Genomic DNA, 19599 nt, shown 5'->3' with positions numbered 1-19599 from the left:
TTTTTGGTTTGGTTTTATTTTTTTTTTTCCCCTTTTTCTTGTGTTTTTAAGGGAAACAGTGAGATCTGGATTGCCGTGGAGGAGCTCTGGGGTTTGGTGCAGTGCTGCCCCAGCCCCAAGCCCAGGCAGCACCTCCTTGAGCAGAATCCCCCAAATCCCCTCGGCTGGTGGGGATTCACTTGCTCCCACGCTGGGTTTTTTCCACTGGAAAAATCCCAGCATCGTTCTGGGTGAGATCCCGGAGGAAAACCGAGTTCCTCGCTCTCTGAAGTGAATTTTGATCACCTCATCCCTGAGCTGAGGAGCCTGCGTGCTCCCAGTCACGAGGGGTTCAGCTCCACTTTTAAATCCTCCCCAGTTCCTCCCACGGAGCCTCGGGGTCTGCAGCAGGCTCAGTGCTCCCCCCACTCCCTGCCCCCCAAAATGCACCCCCAGAGCCCGGCAGGGCTCCTGTGCCCTCAGCCAGCAGCCCCCAAGGGGTTTTTTTTTTTGGGGGGGCACAATTGGTTTTTTCAGCCGTTTTCCCTCAGCCCCGTTTTGGGATGGAGGCACTTTTGTTACCCCAGGGATGATTTCTGAGTAAACAGAGGGGGGGAAAGGGCTGAGGGGGGAAACTGAGGCAGAGAAGGGGCTGTGTGAGGTGTCTGTGCTCAGAAAAGCCACTGAGACAGACTGAAATGATGCATTTTGGGTGGGATCCAGCTTTCCCCCGTGTTAGGGAGGACAGGCTGAGCTCAGCCTGTGGATGCTCCTGCCTTTCCTGCCTGATGGAAAGCGGAGCCGGCTGAGCAGGAGACCCCAAATCCTCCTTTTTAACCCCTTAACTCCTATTTTCACCCCAGAACGTGGTGCTGAGACTGCCACCAGCCCTCCCTGGGGGACACCAGAGCCCCCAGACCCATTCAGGCTGTCTCATCCCCTCCTGTCAAACGCAACCCTGCGACAACATTCACCACACAAAGCCTTGGCTGGGGCTTGTTTTTGGGGGGTTATTTATCTTTAATTTAATTAAAACAAAGCCCCTGTGTTGCCCATCACACGAGGGTGCTTCTGAGGGTGTTGGTTTTGGCGTGGAGCAGCAGATTGCTGATTTATTTTATACAAGATGGATGTTTTTCCACCAGAAAGTCTGGCTTGGTCTGTTCTCTCAGCCACAGTGGATGTGTCAGGTTCTTTTGTCTTTTAATTTATGTATTGATCTATCTCAGGCTCGAATTGGTAGGGGGGAAAAAGGGGATCAGAAAGCACGGGGCAAATGTGAAGTGCAGGAATTGTTTCTGTGCTGGTACTGCTGAGATTCCAAGGGCAGGGAGCAGCAATTAACCCGTTTGGATGTGGAATTGTCAGTGCAGGCAGGAGGGGAGCTGCTCCTCGTTCTGAAACGTGGAAACAGGTCTGGATTGGAGTAAAAAAAATCCAAAAACCCCACCCCAGACTCGTTTCCTTGGCTCACAAATCCAGTGGGAAGAGGCCCCCAGTGTCTGATGGATCCCACCCATAAAAACCTACAGATATTCCACAGAAAAATCAGCTCTGGCTGCTGCTCTGGGTTCTCCTGCCTTCCCTGGGTGTGAAGAGGGGGCAGCACCTCAAAATTCTGCTTTTTGGCCAGAACTTCAGCCTCGTGCTGTGAGTCTGCAGCACCCAGGAGGCTGAGAGCTGCAATTCCACCTGCTCCCCAGGCAGGAGAACCCTGGAAAATCAAACCCCCCTCCCACTTGGCTGTGCACTGACTGTGCCAGGGAAACTGCTCTGGTTTCGGGTGGCCCAAGGGCTCTGCACTGAGAATTATTTTCACATTTGCCCTTTGTGGGGGGCTGAAACAAGCCCATTCATTTTGTTTATTTGATGCTGGGGAAGTCATACTCCTTTAAGAGGATTTCCATCCCTCAACTCCTCCCCTCGTGACACTTCCAAGCCACATTTTGTCTTGACAGGGTGGGAGTATTTTTAACCATATCACGCCAGGGAAGTATTAATAGCACAATGGGCTCGCCGAGCTGCTGGTGGAGCTGAATCCATATTTTAAATTCAAGCAACTAATTAGGAGCTGAGGAATAATTAGTGCTATACCCAGCTTTTCTTCAGCTGCCCCCCTTCCTTTTTCAGACCCACAGCAAATGTCTGTGCTGGAATGTTCTGTGGCTGTTGAATATTCCATAGTTCCTCTGTGCATTGCTATTCCATGTGCTTGTCAGGTCCCACCGTGTCCTCTGCAGCATCCCCGGGGCTGCTCTGGCACTCTGGGGATGGGATCAGGGCATGGAGAAACCCCAGAGCTCTGTCCCTGTCCCTCTCCAGGCTCGGGTATTTTTGGGCTGAGATGCCTGGAATAGCAGGAGAGCTCCGTGCTCCGCATGGAAACGGGAATTTGTGGGCTTGGCTTTGGAGAGGAGCAGGAGGGAGCAGAGAAATGGGTCAGGGTGTGGCTGGGAGCGAGGAGATCTCCAGGAGGGCTCCCAAAGTGGGACTGGGAGTGTGGGCAGCACCCACAGGGACCTGTGCTGGCTTTGGGCAGGAGAACACCTGCAGGGATGGGGACATTGGGAACACACCTGCAGGGATGGGAACGTTGGGGACACACCTGCAGGGATGGGAACGTTGGGGACACCCCTGCAGGGATGGGAACGTTGGGAACACACCTGCAGGGATGGGAACGTTGGGGACACACCTGCAGGGATGGGAACGTTGGGAACACACCTGCAGGGATGGGAACGTTGGGGACACCCCTGCAGGGATGGGAATGTTGGGGACACACCTGCAGGGATGGGAACGTTGGGAACACACCTGCAGGGATGGGAACGTTGATCTGTGCTGAATTTAGGCAGGAGAGCACACCTGCAGGGATGGAGATGCTGAGAACACACCTGCAGGGATGGAGATGTTGAGAACACACCTGCAGGGATGGGGATGTCAAACTTTGCTGGTTTTGGGCAGGAGAACACCCCTGTAGGGATGGGAACATTGACCTGTGCTGGATTTAGGCAGGAGAACACACCTCCAAGGATGGGAATGTTGGGGACACCCCTGCAGGGATGGGAATGTTGGGAATGCCCCTGCAGGGATGGGGACGTTGATCTGTGCTGGATTTAGGCAGGAGAACACACCTCCAAGGATGGGAATGTTGGGGACACCCCTGCAGGGATGGGAAAGTGGATCTGTGCTGGATTTAGGCAGGAGAACACACCTGCAGGGATGGAGATGTTGAGAACACACCTGCAGGGATGGGGATGTCAAACTTTGCTGGTTTTGGGCAGGAGAACACCCCTGTAGGGATGGGAACATTGACCTGTGCTGGATTTAGGCAGGAGAACACACCTGCAGGGATGGAGATGCTGAGAAAACACCTGCAGGGACAGGGATGTCGATCTGTGCTGGTTTTGGGCAGGATAACACCTGCAGGGATGGGGATGCTGGGAACAGCCCTGCAAGGATGGAGATGTTGATCTAAGGATGGGAATGTTGGGGACACCCCTGCAGGGATGGGAAAGTGGATCTGTGCTGGATTTAGGCAGGAGAACACACCTGCAGGGATGGAGATGCTGAGAACACACCTGCAGGGACAGGGATGTCGATCTGTGCTGGTTTTGGGCAGGACAGCACCCCTGCAGGGCCAGGGCTGTCAGGAACACCCCTGCAGGAATGGAGACGCTGAGAACACCCCTGCAGGGATGGCAGGTCCATCAGCGCTGGTTTCGGGCAGGATAACACCTGCAGGGATGGGAATATTGAACTTTGTTGGTTTTAGGCAGGAGAACACCCCTGCAAGGATGGGGATGCTGAGAACACCCCTGCAGGGCTGGGGCTGTCAGGAGCACCCCTGCAGGGATGGCAGGTCCCTCAGTGCTGGTTTTGGGCAGGAGAACACCTGCAGGGATGGGATGCTGGGAACACCCCTGCAGGGATGGGATATCAGGAACACCCCTGCAGGGATGGCAGGTCCCTCAGTGCTGGTGTCAGGCAGGACAGCACCCCTGCATGCCGGGGCTGTCAGGAACACACCTGCAGGGCTGGAGATGCTGAGAACACCCCTGCAGGGATGGGATGTCAGGAACAGCACCCCTGCAGGGATGGCAGGTCCCTCAGGGCTGGTTTCGGGCAGGATAACACCTGCAGGGATGGGATGTCAGGAACACCCCTGCAGGGATGGGATATCAGGAACACCCCTGCAGGGATGGCAGTCCCTCAGTGCTGGTTTCGGGCAGGATAACACCTGCAGGGATGGGATGTCAGGAACACCCCTGCAGGGATGGGATGTCCATCAGCGCTGGTTTCGGGCAGGATAACACCTGCAGGGATGGCAGTTCCTCAGTGCTGGTTTTGGGCAGGACAGCACCCCTGCATGCCGGGCTGTCCTGGCTCCCCGCTGCCCGGCCACCCTCTGCTCTCGCCTGGCACCTCTCTGGGCCGAGCCTCCCCTTCCCTGCCCCTCCTGGGCCACCTGTCCCAGGAACCTGCGGAATTCCTGCGGCCCAGCTGAGGCTGAGCCCATGGCAGGGGCAGCTGGGGCTGGGGGCTGTAAAAACCCATTTTTTTCCCAGGAATTGAAGGATGGAAAGCACCCAGTGGCAGGCTGGAAGGGAACCCTGCCGTGCCCAGCCAGGCTGGCTCGCAGGCAGGTGTGTTCTGGCCATGGGGACAGCCCCTGGCCTCATTCCAGGCTTGGAATGGATCTATTCCAGCGTCTGGGGCCCTTTCTGAGTGCTTGGGTGTTTTTTAGGAGGGAAGCAGTGTTGCTGCAGCCTTTATTTCATTAAAATCCTTTATTTCATCAATATCTGACGTTCTCCTTGTGCCCTGTGACCCCCATGCCCTGAGGATTTGGGTGCCAGGCAGTGCAGTCCCGAGGATGAATGTGACATTTCAGGGCTCTGTCACCCCAATATCAAAGCAATTAATTGATATTTCCCTCCCTGTCGCTGCAGGCGTGGTCGCCATCTGTGCTCAGAGCTTTTCCTCGTCTCATTTAAGGGAGGAATTAACAGATTTCGAGTGAATTTCTCAAAAAAAAACAACCTGTCTGATCCACAAAAATTCAATTATTTCCAACAGTGCGTTGGGAAGTGCAAATTTATTCTGAAGGGAACGTTTTCTTAATGGTGCTTTTCAGCATAAATATAGTACCAGCCTAAACACCTCCAGTAAACAAATATCAATTACCTTAAACGTTTCCTGCCTGTGGAAAAGCTTTCATTGTGAGGGAGACACTCCCTAAAAATCGTGGTTTGTTCTTCAGTTCCGTGGGCTCCTGGGCTGTGTTTGGATTAAAATGCGTTTTTATCTGAAGAATAAAGAATACTTAAAGTTGGAAAAAAACCCTGGGAGATCTTTGAGTGGATTGGGAGAGATCTTGTAGCCCTTCCCCACCTCTGAGCTCCTTTTAAAATTCTGCTTCCCCCTGGTTATTAAATCTCTCAAAGTGACCCGCTCAGGTCAGATAATACATTGCATTTCTAGTTTTCAAATAAACTTTGCTAATTCAGGGCTGCTGCCAGCCTGCAAGAATCCCTAACCAAGGTGCTCTAAAACATCCTCTGATTAACAAATAAGCTGTCACTCCCTCCAGTGCTTAAGGCTGGCAATTTAACACCCAGAAACCACATTTTCGTATTGGAGATTAAATATTTTTGCAAGTTAAAAGAGCTGCCGTGGGCTGAGCTGTCACCTAATTGTGTCAGTCTCTTTGTGGGGTGTTTTGATAAGCACATCAGAGCAGAGGCTTTCATCTTTGGGCTGGATCTGCCCCCGTCCCAAATCCACACCCGCCCGGATTCCTCCGGATTTTGGGGTTTCACCATTTTGGGATTTTGCTGGCGTGGAGCTGAGGGGTCTCAGGGTTGGGTTTTTGGTGGGGTTGAGCCCCCCTGGAGTGCCGAGGATCATGTTTGGGGTGGGTGATGTTATCCCAGCTCGGATTCTCCAGCTGGTCATGTTCCTGATTTACAGAGCCTTTGTCCTTTCTGCTCTGGGAATATCTCCTGCTGCTTTATTTTCTTAAAAAAAAGGCAGAAATTCATCTGTCAGAAAGTCGTTCTGATGTTAAATTTGGGTTTGAAATGGTGTTTTTCTGCCCCAACCTGTTTTGGGGCTAAATGTGACACGTTGGAGGATGCTTCTGCCACTGCTGCCTGCTCTCTTCGTGGTAAAATTGGAATTAATCAAAATTAAAAAGCTTTAGTTGGTGATAAGGAACCCAGCAGATAAAAACTACCACAGCCACATGCTGAGGAGGGAAGAGTCTGTTTGGAACCGCAGTAAATGTGTCAATAAACACAAATCAAACGCAAATGAAATAAAAGCTTTTCACGCACTCCTCGAGACCAGACAAAAATAAACGCCACATAAACAACCGGCCTTTATGAAACGCTCCAAAAATAAAAACCACTCTGGCAACCAGGCCAAAAAATGAGATTGCCTCGGTGTGTTCCCACCTGCCGGGAGCTCTGCTCCTCCCTGGATCGCAGCAGTGCTCGGGGATTTTGGTTCAGGTCAGAGCCAGCAGTGGCTGCAAAGGGGCTGGGAAGAGCCTCATCCCAAAAGGGAGGGCATGGAAAATCCCAAAGCTGAGAGCAGCACCCAAAATCCTTCCCCTGCTCTGTCAATAAGTTTCCTCTTACATAAGAGAGTTCTCACCCCAAGGAAATATTTTTGGCTTTTAAGCCAGTCTGCAAAGGAAGGTAAGCTACAGACAGGTCTTTTTTTATTATTATTTTTTATTTCTTTTCTTTTTTCCTTTTTGTATTTTTTCTTGTTTTTGGCTTTTAAGCCAGTCTGCAAAGGAAGGTAAGCTACAGACAGGTCTTTTTTTATTATTATTTTTTATTTATTTTCTTTTTTCCTTTTTGTATTTTTTATTTTTTCTCTTTTTTTAAATTTTTTCTTCTTTTTTGTTGTTTCTGTTTCTGGGTTTTTGGTTTTTTTCTCCTTTTTCCCTTCCTTTTTCCCCCCCAAAGAAAATCAGCCTGGAAGTGCTGGCATGACTTGTAGCTTTCTCTCATCCTGCACCCCTCCTCCAAAAGCTGAAAAGAAAATTTCCTCCTCCCCACCTGGAGCTGAGCACTGCCCAAGGCCCTCACACAGATACAACCCAAAACCCCCGAGCCCAGCAAACCTCATTTCCTCTGGAAATTCCAGGGATCACGCCAGGATAAGCTCATTGATTGACTCAAAAACATTCAAATTAAAGCCTCCAGCCCAGTGCTGGGCTGCACGGGTGACAATTAATAAATGATAAATTCCTGGTGACAATTAATAAATGCCAAATTCCTGGTGGCAATTAATAAATGATAAATTCCTGGTGACAATTAATAAATGCCAAATTCCTGGTGGCAGGGGCTGCTGCCTGCTTTGTCTCCCACGGCGTTTCCTCCAAGCACCTGAGATGATTCCCAGGAAAACACGAGTGCTGTGGGGATGGGATTTCCCCGGGCCGGAGCTGCCGAGGGGCTCGGCAGTTTCCAGGTTTCAGATTTGGGGCCGGGGTCCCGGCAATGGCACAAAAAGGTTCCAGCAGGCCGCTGGAAAATGGAAAATTGCCACGGCCACGCTGCCTCTCCCAACTCCAGCAGCTCGGCTGGATGTGGTTTCCATGGAAATAGACGTCAGATCAGCAAAAAACAGGGCCAGCGTTTAAAATAATCTCTGTTTTGAGAGCTTTCCTGCCTTTCTGTCACAATATTAACCTCCCTCAAGGTAGGATCACCTCTCTTTTTGGAGCGAAGTCTTTGGGTGTAAGGGGGTGCTCGGCAAGGGGGGGGTGGTCCCGGAAAATGGGGTTTTTTTGGGATGGAGGGTGTGGAGGCTGCTGGGCTGGGGCTGCAGCAGAGTTCTGCTGGGTGTCCCTCTGCCTTTCCTGCGGATTGACTCTTGGCGTGGCCAGAGCGTGGAAACGATTCCTGAGGGACACGGAGCGATTTGCTGGGAGCACTTTTGGGGGTGAGGCGCTTCCAGAGGCGGCGTCACCCCAAAGGACAGAGAGGGTGGCCCCCAAAAGCTGTGGGGTCACAGATCTCCGTGGTGGCTGTCACCCTGAGACGACCAAAGGGACTCGGTGCTCGTCTTGGTGACGAGCAAGAGCCCTGAAGTTATGGTGGCCTTGAGGTGGCCGTGCCCTTGGGTGGGTGGCCATGTCACTGAGGGGACCAAGGTCTCGAGGCAAGTGGCCGTGGCTCTGAGGTGACCATGGATCTGGGGTTACTGTGGCTTTGAGGTGACCATGAATCTGAGGTGACCATGGCCATGAGGTGACCACAGCCATGAGGTGACCATGCATCCAGGGTTACCATGGCTTTGAGGAGACCATGGATCTGAGGGAACCATAGTTTGAGGTGACCATGGCTTTGAGGGGACCATGGCCATGAGGTGACCATGAATGTGAGATGACCATGGCCATGAGGTGACCATGAATGTGAGATGACCATGGCCATGAAGTGACATGGATCTGAGGTGACCGTGAATCTGGGCTGACCATGACTCTGAGGTGACCACGGCTATGGGTGACCATGGATCTGAGGTGACCATGGCTCTGGGTGCCCATGGCCATGAGGTGACCATGATCTGAGGTGACCATGGCTTTGAGATGACCATGGATCTGAGGTGCCCATGGCCTTGAGGTGACCATGGATGGCTCTGAGGTGACCGTGATGTTGTGGTGCCCACGCTCTGGGTGACCATGGACCTAACATGACCATGGCCATGAGGTGATTGTGGCTCTGGGTGCCCATGGCCATGAGGTGACCGTGATCTCAGGTGACCATGGCCTTGAGGTGACCATGGACGGCTCTGAGGTGACCGTGATCTTGTGGTGCCCACGCTCTGGGTGACCATGGACCTAACACGACCATGGCCATGAGGTGGCCATGAATGAATCTGAGGGGACCATGGCCATGAGGTGACCGCGGCTCAGGGTGCCCATGGCCGTGAGGTGGCCGCAGCTCTGGTCATCCCAGCCGGAGCTCCGCTCTGACCGTTCCCCCTGTGGGGCCGGACACCCCTGACCGCAGCACCGGCCCTGCCGCCCCACCGCAGGAGTGCCACACAAAGGCAATCCCAGCAGCTCCGGGGGCAGGAGCGGGATCCCCGTGCGGGGCTTTGGAGACCGGGGGGTCCCTGAGGGCCGGGGGTCGTCGCGGCTAGGCCCGGTACCGCCGGTAGCCCCGGTTCGGCCCGGCCCGAGAGCGGGGGCCGCCGCCCCCCGCCGGGGGGCGAACTACAACTCCCGGCATGCCCCGCGCGGCCGGGGGCGGGGGGGCTACTTTGTTTGGCGCTTTTGTGCGCGGCGGGGCGGGCGCGAGCGGAGTGTGGCCGGAGCGGCGGCGCGGGCAGGTGGGTGCGCGGCGGGGCCGCCGCGGGGGAGCGGGCACGGGCGGGCCGCGGGGCCCCGCCGCCGCACCCTCCGCGTCTCGAGGCAGGCGGAGGAAGGAGAGGGCGAAGCGTCGGTGCTTCACGGGGGTCCGGCGCCGCGTTGATACGGGCGGCGTGAGGGGTCCCGAGGGTGGGTGTCAAGGTGAGGGGGGGGCTGCGCGGCGCTTCTCGGGCGCTCGGGGCGGGGGTCGCTTTTGTCCCCGCTCGCGGGCATCGCGTCGCCGCCCGGTTTTGGAGCGTTGCGGTGACAAAGGGAAGGGAGACAATGCGGGGGGATTCCTCCTATGTGTCCCTGTTCCCCCCGCGCCCCGATCGCTGAGGGGAATGGGGTGGCTATTGTCCCTCAGCGAGGGGCGACGCCCTACCCGCGGCAGCGGCGCCCCCTCCCCTCCCCGCCATTGTTAGTGGGGAAGGGGCGGTATCCGGGCGGCCGCGCCCCGAAGCCATCGAGCCGTGGGGGTCTCTCTCGGAGCCCCCTGTGCCGGTGTCGCTGCCCAGCGCTCCCCGTCCCCTTCGCCCCTGAGGGGCTGAGGCGGGGTGGTGGTGGTGGGGGGGGGCCGGCCCCGCACCTGAGGCGGGGGGCGGCAGGTGCCCGGATGTTGGCGCTGGCCCCGCCCCCTCCCTCGAGCCCCCTCGCGCGGGCGCGCGCGCGCTCTCCCCGGCGGTTTGAATTCGGTGCGGTTGGAGGGCCGGGGGCGGGCCGGGGGCGGGGCCTGCGCGGCCATCCGCGGCTCCGCCCAATCCGGGCTTAACAAAGCTCGGCCCAACCCCAAACCGGGCTCGCTTTTAGCGGGAAATTCCCTTTGGGACGGGATTTTATTTCATCTAAACCCCCCCGCAGCCCCTCCCTGCCCGGTTTTAATTGAAATTTCCCATTTTTGAGGGGTTTTTATTCCGGACCCCGCTCCGAGCCCCTTCAACCCCCCCCAAAAACACCCTTTTTTCTTTTCTTTTCTTTTAATACGGCTTCTAGATCTTTTTCTGGCATTTTTCTACGGCGCCCCGTTTTCACGAGGTGTCCTGGGCGGTGTACGCCCTCGCTGTCTGCCGCGGTGTGAAGCATCTGACTTGAGCTGCGCAATTAAAAGCGAATTTTAAATGAGCTCGATTGCGCACATTTCAGATCCTTCGGGAGTGGCAGGAATCCTAGCCGTGCTGTCCTGTGGTGCGTCATTTTTTTATTCAGCGAGCTCTTTTACGTGTGTGAGAGCAGTGAAATCCCCGTAGCCCCGTGGTAAAACGGGGGTCTTTGTTCCAGTACCTTAAGGTGGAATAAAACAGATTGAAGATGCTCGAATATCCCAGAGATCTTGCACCGTCAGTAATTCCATAACCTCTCCAGTATTCCCAGCACTGTCCAGCTCCACAAAATGCCTGGAATCACTGCCTGCAGTGACCTACCTTGTGTGCCTTTTGTTCAGCAGCTCTGATTCTGTCCAGCAGTTTTTATTAGAAGGAGCAGGATCCCTGTGCTGGCTGTTGAAAGGCACATCTCTTTGTTACCCAGGAACCCACCTGACTGACCTTCTCCCAGGCTTGGCTTCTGGAGTCTCATTTCTTTGCCATGGCTACTTCTGGTAGGTAGAATTCTGTGCTAAATGCTCCTATCCTTTTTTTTTTTTTTTTTTGTTGCCTCCTGATTTCCTCGGGAATAACATAAAACCCAAATCTAGCGAAATAAGCTGCTGTCAGCAGGCTTTGCTCCCGTTTGGGCGAGGCTGTTGAAGCTGGGTGGTTGTGAAAACACCCCAAAAGAGGAGTCTGGCAGCAGATGGGCTGCAGCTCCCTGCAGCCATCTGCTCCCTCGGCAGAGCTGCCTGTCACCGAGACGTGTCGGGGACCACGCGGCTGCAGCTGACACCCTGCAGGGCTGGGGGACAGCCCTGCCTGCAGATTGCTCCCAAAATTTGGGGTTTATTCCTCCTTGGCTTTCTCAGGTTGCAGGCAAACGCCTGGAAATTCATCCTCAGGTTTGCTAGTGCAGGGAGGATGATTTTTGATTTGAGCTAAGGGGTTTGTTTCCACCACTTGGGATGTTGAAGGATAAATGGAAACATCAGGAGCTCGGGTGGTGGAGGATCAAGGAGAGGTTGCAAAGGGAATTTCCACAAAACTCCTGTCTTGGCTGCCCATCCTCAGGGAACCTGATGGTGCTGAATATTGGAAGGCTGCTTTTAATGTCACCTGAGCCAGTTCCTGCATGAAATATTCTTTTTTGTGGCTTTTCTCCCCCGCGTTCCCAGACATCCAGGTGAAGGAGCTGGAGAAGCGAGCCTCTGGGCAGGCCTTTGAGCTGATCCTCAGCCCCCGCTCCAAAGAAGCCGTGGCAGAGTTCCCTCTGTCTCCCCCGAAGAAGAAGGATGTGTCACTGGAGGAGATCCAGAAGAAGTTGGAAGCAGCTGAGGAGAGACGCAAGGTAAAGCTGGAGCAGCTGAAGTGAGCTCTGCTCCACCAAATTTGGGGGTTTGAGGCTCTCTTTTTATTTATTTCTTGGGATAAGTGGGGTTTTTAATTGCAAATTGAATATTAATGAAATCCCTGGGGCTCTTATGAAGCTTTATGGTCATGGTTTTGGTTCCAAAGAGATTTCCCTGGAGCTCACAGCTCCTGCTGCTGTTTTCCAGGACAAGCACGTGGAAGAGGTTCGAAAGAACAAAGAAGGCAAAGACCCCGGCGAGGCCGAGACCGACTGACTCCGTTCTGGAAACTGACTCTCCCCCTCCTCCAAATATCCAAAGACTGTACTGGCCAGTGGTTTATCTTTGCTTTTGGTTCGGTTATATATATATTTTTTTTTTTTTACGTTTCTTAGAAACTGATGTAGAACTGTAAAATTAGATCCAAACTGTACACTTGCTTTGGGGGCTAGAGGGGAGACCTTCCATGTGTCACTTTTCTAAAGTGTTGTCTTTCCAGTGTAGCTTTTTCTTCTTGTTGCATCCTTTTCTACGCCAGTGCACTCGCTCCTGGGTTGATGGCGAGTACTGTATCAGCTCTGTAAGACCTTGTGCAAGGAATCTCTAGTAACTGTTCCATGCTGAATATCTGTTACACTTCCAACAAAAATCTCTGACTGTCCAGTCTGCTCAAATACTGCTGTAACGAGTGACTCAATAAAGCTGCACAGTGCTGTTATCCGCCTGCCTTCCTCAGGAGCCAGGGCTGGGTGCGCGGAAGGGCCGCGGGGCATTGTCCTGGGGCTGTGACAATCACAGCTTTGTGTGACACCTCAGCTGCGGCTGTTTGTGTCCCAAGCCCTGCGCTGCTGGGCCAGCCCAACAAAGGCCCTTGTCACCCAGGGCTCGGGGGGACGTGTGACACAGGGGACAGCAGGACAGGAGCTGGCTGCTCCAAGGGGCAAGGCTCAGGGGGAGAGGAATCGTTGTGTGCTGGGGTGGAGCAGCACCTGCCCACAGCTGCTCTGGGCTGGGAGAGGGGAGGGGCTCTGAGCAAAGATCATTTTGAGGTGGGTTTGGAACAAAATCGCTGTGCTGCACCCCAAATCCATCCCCTGAGGACACCCACAGGTGTGGTGTGAGCAGGCACCACCAGCCTCCCCAAAAACCCTGTCAGAGCTCCGGGGCGCTGACCCTGCTGGCCCTGCCCTCAGTCCTTCCTCTGGCCTTGCTCCCAGGTTTGTTTGCAGTTTAATTCCACACCCGGGGCACCTGAAGATGGAAAATCCGTAGGGAATTGGGTTTTTTAAGAGACTCAGGGAGCCCTGGGCCGTCAGCCTCAGGTCTGGGGTGTGATGGAGCAGCAGCCTCGGTTCGGGAAGCTTTTCCCAGCGGGTTCTGTTCTTACCCCGAGCTGCCCTGGGGGATTGCAGCCGCTTCGGAGGCTCCGCAGCGCAGCCCGAGGTGCGGGAGAGGCTGCGCTGCTCCCTGCTGGGGACTGCGGCGGCGCGAGGGGGAAACGGACACGGCTGTGGGGTCGGGGTCTGACTGGGGACGGGGTCGGGATCTGCCCGGGAACGGGGTCGAGGTCTGCCCCAGGAATGGGGCCAGGCTTTGTCCAAGAATAGGGTCAGGGTCTGCCCGGGAACGGGGTCGGGGTCTGTCTGGGGACGGGGTCGGGATCTGCCCGGGAATGGGGCCAGGCTTTGCCTGAGAATAGGGTCAGGGTCTGCCCCAGAAATGGGGCCAGGCTTTGCCCAAGAATAGGGTCAGGGTCTGCCCAGGAACGGGGTCGGGATCTGCCGGGGATGGGGTCAGAATCTGCCCGGGGATGGGGTCAGGGTCTGCCCGGGGATGGGGTCAGGCTCTGCCCCGCAGGGGGAGGGCAGCAGAACAGGGCTGAACTTTGAGCCAAAGCTTGTGAGTGCGCCCAGGAGAGCTGAACACCTGGCACGGCGTAATGGAGGCTGGAGGGAGCCCTGGAGCAGCTCCCGAGTACAAAACGAGGCCCGGGAATGGGGCCAGGCTTTGCCCAAGAATAGGGTCAGGGTCTGCCCGGGAACGGGGTCGGGGTCTGTCTGGGGACGGGGTCGGGATCTGCCCGGGAATGGGGCCAGGCTTTGCCTGAGAATAGGGTCAGGGTCTGCCCCAGAAATGGGGCCAGGCTTTGCCCAAGAATAGGGTCAGGGTCTGCCCAGGAACGGGGTCGGGATCTGCCGGGGATGGGGTCAGAATCTGCCCAGGAATGGGGTCAGGCTCTGCCCGGGGATGGGGTCAGGCTCTGCCCCGCAGGGGGAGGGCAGCAGAACAGGGCTGAACTTTGAGCCAAAGCTTGTGAGTGCGCCCAGGAGAGCTGAACACCTGGCACGGCGTAATGGAGGCTGGAGGGAGCCCTGGAGCAGCTCCCGAGTACAAAACGAGGCACAATCAGCGACCAAACCCCGCGGATCTTCATTTTAATGTAGTTACCTGCTGAGGAAAGAGCGCCCCAAACGCCATGTGGGGTTTTTTCTCCTCTCTCCAAACGTGGAGGAGGAGAATGGCAGCTCTGCCAAACCCCAAATGGTGCTGCAGCCCAAATCGATGCTAAATGCGAGGTTTAGGCTTGCCAGAGCTGTCAGAGCTCGGCGCGGGGCCTGCTGTTCCCTCCTCTTCCTTCTGCTTCACGTGTCTGCCGAGCTTGGGCTCAGCCGGGGCTCTGGGGTCTCTGGGTGCTCCTGGGGGGAATTTTGGGGGTGTGAGGAGGGAGAGCACAGCAGTGCCCCGGGAGAGGAATGATCAGGGCAGGAAAACAGAACTCAGGGTCCCTCTGGGGAGAGCTGGGCTGGAAATAGGTTCCTTTAAAATAATAATCATAAAAAAGCTGCCGAGGGAGGGAGGGAGGGAGGGACGTGGAGCCGTGTCGGGGCTGCGAAAGGAGGAGCAGCTCCAAGGGGCTGCGGGGCCGCGACCCCCGGGACCCCCGGCCGGGCCGGGGCCGTTCTGAGGTGCCGGGGCGGGGCTGGGGGTCCCGAGAGTCCCGAGGGGACGGGAACCAAAGCCCGGCTCATCCCCACCCTGCTCATCCCAGAGCATCCCGGGCTGCTCCGGGTCTGCAGGGCTGCAGCTGCCCTGCGGGGGCTCGGGTGGGAGAAAACCCGGGCTGGTTTCAAAAGGAAAGCCGCGTGTGCTTCAGGAGGCTTTTTAAAAATTTTTTTTTTATTTTTTTGGGAGGCTGTGCCGCTGTGCGGCGGGATGTAAACAGCCGGGGGCGAGTCTTTATCATCACAGAAACATCCAGCGGGTGGGGTGGGCGCTGCTGGGCACAGGAAACGCTGCGGAGCGAACGCGGGCGGCCGAGGCAGCGGCACCCGGCTCCGTCCTGGGGCGCTCAGGGCGCTCTTTGGGGTACCAGGCACTTGAAGGATTTCCAGGATGCGCTCCCCTCGTAGCGGAGCATTGCTCAAAGCTGCGAAGAGCTCGGCGGATTAAATCCTGCTCCCACAAGTTTGGAGGAGCTGAAGGAAGCAGCGCATCTCCCCGGGCCGCCTTTCCCGCAGGAATTCCTCTTCTGGGAACCGCAGCGGGGTCGAGCTGAGCCCCCTCCCCTGCGCCTGGAGGCAGAGGCAAGTTCTGCGGGCAGGCTTTGCTGCCAGGCTGCCCGCGGGATTGAGGTCAAAACAAAAAATTTGGCACCTTCTGCTTCTGCCCTCTGGCCGCGGCAGCTCGGGGCTCTTGTGGGTCAGGAGTTCACGGTGGGAATTTTCCCCTGGCAGCCCCAGAAAGGTGGAGGTTTTTGGGGAGGGTTCGGGGGGCCGGGCTGAGCTGCTGCCCCAGCCGGGGGGGCTGCTGGGGCTGGGGGCTTCTCCCACCCGGCCAGGTGGGCAAAGGGCGTTTGGGAGGGAAATGCAGCAGCAAAGAGCCTGGTTTGGGTTTTTTTTTCTGCATCTGTGCCCCTTGGATTCAGGCAGGAATGAGTTACAGCCTAACTTTGATGAGGAAATTACGGAGTTTTTTAAAACAAACAGTCCCATCCCCACCTCCTCCTGTTCCCAAACTTTTAAGAGCTTTTCCTGTCCCTGAAATGAGGGCACTTGTCTGGGGCTGAGGCACAGAGCAGCACTGGAGCTGGACGTGAACCAGGTTTTCTTTGGGACTTGTCTGAGCAAGAGCAGGTAAAGAATCTCAATAAGTTTTTATGGAAAGGTGGAACAAGCTGGCAGGGCTGCCTTTCACTGGGTAAGGACAGCAGCTTCCAAAAGGTAAATATGGAAATTCCTGCTCACTGCTGGACTTTGGTGGTGCAGCAGGGCCACGATGTGGGAGGCTGCTTTGAAAATCAGGAACTGAAAAAAGGAAGCAAAACTCCAAACGCAGGAGTTGCAGCCTCTGCTACTTGTTGGTATTTGTAAGGACAGACACGGTTTACAGGAGGGGGAACGTGGACTGGGAGGTTTGTTTGGGATGCTTGGTTTGTTTAGCTGTTCCCAAACTGCAGGGAAGGGGCTGAGCCAGGCACTGATGTGTCCTGGTGTTTTATTATTGTCATTTCACCCCAGCCTCGTGTCCTGGGGCTCCCCACACAGCAGAGGCACCTCAGGGGCTCTTCAGTGTCCCTGCAGCCTCCTTTTTGTCACTGTTGTTGGGGATTCCACAGGGCAAAACCCCAACCAGAGCATTTGAACACGCCCTGCTTGTCGATTATCCCACTAAAACCCTCCCACACCCCGCAGCGAAACCTCCTCTCCTTCCCAAAGGCGATTTTTCAGATCAAGGACGCGCGGCTCGGCCTCGCCATGGCCACGGCGGTGACGGAGAAGCTGAGCCAGCTCTTCACCAACGTCAGGCAGCTGCCTCAGCTGCTGGGGCCGCCGTCGCCGGGCACGGTGAGCAGCGCCGAGGTGCCGCCGGTGTTTTGGAAGCCCTACATCCACGGCGGCTACCGGCCCCTGCGCCGGCCCTGGCGCTACTACTTCTCCACGCTCTTCCAGCAGCACAACGAGGCCGTCAACGTGTGGTCGCACCTGGCGGCCGCGCTGGCGCTGCTGCTGCGCCTGCAGCGCCTCTGGCAGCGCGTGGACTTCGGGCAGGACGCGCACGCCCGGCCGCTGCTCCTCATCCTGGCGGCCTCCATCACCTACCTGAGCCTCAGCAGCCTGGCGCACCTGCTGCAGGCCAAGTCCGAGTTCTGGCACTACGGCTTCTTCTTCCTGGACTACGTGGGGGTGGCCGTGTACCAGTACGGCAGCGCCCTGGGTCACTTCTACTACGCCATCGAGCCGGGCTGGCACCGGCGCGTCCGCGGCTTCTTCCTGCCGCTGGCGGCGGCGCTGGCCTGGCTGTCCTGCGCCGGCTCCTGCTACGCCAAGTTCCGCTTCCACCCGCGCTGCCCGCTGCCCGGCCGCCTGTGCCAGGAGCTGCCCTCGGGGCTGGCCTACGCGCTGGACATCAGCCCCGTGCTGCACCGCATCTGCACGGCCGCGCGCCCCGACCCCGCGCTGCTCTACCACCGGTGCCAGGTGCTCTTCTTCCTCCTCGGGGCCTTCTTCTTCTCGCACCCCTACCCCGAGAAGTGGTTCCCCGGCAAGTGTCACTTCTTGGGGCAGAGCCACCAGATCTTCCACGTGTTCCTGGTGCTGTGCACGCTGGCGCAGATCGAGGCCGTGGTGCTGGACTACGAGTCCAGGAGGGAGATCTACTCCTCCCTGCAGGGCAGCCCGGCTCACGACTTCTCTGCCCTGTTCCTGCTCACCGTCACCTGCTCTGTGCTCACTGCCACCTACATGGCCCACAGGGTGAAGAACAAGCTGGGCCTCAAGGAAGAGTAAAGAAAAAATGAGCTCAGCCCAAATGCAGCCCCGAGCCCCCAGATGCTGCTTCACAAACTGTTACTCAGCAAGTGCTTTCTGTAGGGAACGAGAGATGCTTTTAATGCTTTTTTAATGCTTTTTTAATCCAGCCTAAGTTCCAGCTTGCTCACAGAATGGTACACGGGGTCAGTTCACCTCTGAATAAACAGTTGGAACAAAGAGTCTGCGTGCCCTGCTGGGCTGGGAAGGCTCTGGGGGCTGCCAGGTCTCCCAGCTCCAGAGAAGGAGAGGCCATCTGGCCCCCGTTAGACTCTAAACCGTGGAAACAGACCAAGGGCAGGCTGTTTAAACCACTACGGTGACAAATTAATTTAATACCACTTCAGGCCGCTCCTGTAGGGAGCTGCTCAGAGCTGTCCATGCAGTGCCAGGGCCCTGTCCCTGAAGGCAGGGAAAGGAGGGAGGGCTTGGTGCCATGGGGAGCCCCGGCACCGGGTCAGGGCTGGGAACAGGCGGGTGCGGATATCCCGCTGTGGGTCTGGGGGAAAAGCGGGGCCGCCCCAGCCCCACAGACCGACAAGGCCGGTACTGCCCCAGCCCCACAGACCGACCCCGCCGGTGCCGCTCCCGCCGCTCTGAGCAGGCCCCGCCGCCGCCGCGCCTTATATAAGGCAGGCCCGTGTGGGCGTGGTCTCATCCCTCATGTGGCTCCGCCTCTCACCTTCTATTGGTCCGTCCCTGCTGACAGCGCGTGCGCAGTGCGTCTTGTGGCGCGCGGGAGGCACATGTGGCCCCGCCCCTAATCTCCCATTGGTCCGGGCTTGTGGGCGTGATCTCATACCGTATGTGGCTCCTCTGCTCGTCTCCCATTGGTCCGTCCACGCGCGCGGCGCGTGCGCGGTGCGTGTTGAGGGCGGGGCCGGCGCGAGCGGGAAAACGGGACCGGGAAAAAACCGGAACCGGAACCGGGAAAACCCGGAAGCGGGAAAACCCGGAAGCGGGAGCGGGGCCCGCGGAGCCCCGGCAGCCCCGGGATGCGGCGGCGGCGGCGGCGCGGGGGCGGCGCGGCCCCGGCCGAGGCCTGCGGGGTGTGGCTGGACACGGCGGAGCTGAAGCGGGGCCCGGCGCGGGTGAGGCCGGGCCGGGAAATATCCACGGGGATAAATCCATAAAATATCCCCAGGGGGCGGAGGGATTCTGAAAATCCATAAAATATCCCCAGGGGTCAGAGGGGACCCCACAAACCATAAAATATCCCCAATTTTTAATTATCATAATCATTAATAATAATTATTATAATTATCATTATTTAGTATCTTATATTATATTTTAATATTAAATATTATTCTATTTATTATGTATTATTTATTACTATTTTATTATTGTTCATAGTTTATTATTTTTGTTTATTATTTATTATTCTGAGATTTCCAACCCGAACGACCGATGCTTTGGTAATCATGAATAATTACCAATCATTACCAAATGACTTGTCCAGCATCACAATAATGACTTATTTAGCATTATCACAACGAGCTCCCCAGCGTGCGGCGCTGCCCAGAGGGCACCGTTGGTTTTTTCTCTTTATTGGGATTTTTTTCCCATTCCAGCCCCTCGGTGCCAGGCTCAGAGCGCCCAGCCCTGCCCTGGGGCTGCTGCCCCGGCCCGGGCACGGGCAGAGAACCATCCTCAGCTTCCTCAGCCCCCAGCCAGGTACCGGGCACGGCCCCGCCAGGGCAGCGCTGCCCTCGGGCTGGGCACAAACCCAAAAAAACTGCTGGGCACAAACCTGGGCACGGGGCAAAGGGGAACTGCCAGGAGAGGGGAGCTGGGGGCACGGGGAGCTTGGATTTACATGGAATGGTTGCAGAAGGGAAACTTGGATTTTTCTATGAAATTATTCGGGAGGTAAAACTTGGATTTATATGGGATGGTTTCAGAGGTAAAAGTTGGGTTTTCTGTGGAATGGTTTCAGAGGGGAATCTGGGACTTGGTGCTTGTGTCAGCCAGGGTCGTTCCCAGAGCAGGAGCTGCTGACAGGCCCAAAATCC

General features: G+C 56.4%; 2 protein-coding genes across 3 annotated transcripts; both read left to right on the top strand.

Moving 5' to 3' along the window:
- The first annotated feature begins 10263 nt into the window (after positions 1 to 10263).
- On the top strand, positions 10264 to 12498 carry STMN1 (stathmin 1). The gene is made up of 3 exons (XM_041463135.1): positions 10264 to 10940; positions 11607 to 11799; positions 11864 to 12498. Exons 1-3 carry the CDS (start codon positions 10928 to 10930, stop codon positions 12054 to 12056), a joined length of 399 nt encoding a protein of 132 aa, XP_041319069.1. The 5' UTR covers positions 10264 to 10927; the 3' UTR covers positions 12057 to 12498.
- A 2382-nt stretch (positions 12499 to 14880) lies between these two features.
- PAQR7 (progestin and adipoQ receptor family member 7) lies at positions 14881 to 17769 on the top strand. 2 transcript variants are annotated; one of them, XM_041463140.1, is made up of 2 exons: positions 14881 to 15364; positions 16496 to 17769. In XM_041463140.1, the coding sequence occupies exon 2, from the start codon at positions 16535 to 16537 to the stop codon at positions 17564 to 17566; it is 1032 nt and encodes a 343-aa protein (XP_041319074.1). In that variant the 5' UTR covers positions 14881 to 15364; positions 16496 to 16534; the 3' UTR covers positions 17567 to 17769. The 2 variants fall into 2 exon arrangements, with proteins under 2 accessions (XP_041319074.1, XP_041319075.1); XM_041463141.1 differs by having other exon boundaries at positions 16472 to 17769.
- Positions 17770 to 19599: the final 1830 nt, after the last annotated feature.

Source organism: Pyrgilauda ruficollis, unplaced genomic scaffold (assembly GCF_017590135.1).
Source record: "Pyrgilauda ruficollis isolate IOZ18807 unplaced genomic scaffold, ASM1759013v1 scaffold162, whole genome shotgun sequence".
Taxonomy (NCBI): Eukaryota; Metazoa; Chordata; class Aves; order Passeriformes; family Passeridae; genus Pyrgilauda; species Pyrgilauda ruficollis.
The sequence above is the reverse complement of the archived record's forward strand: the minus strand, read 5'-3'. Positions and strand labels throughout refer to the sequence as shown.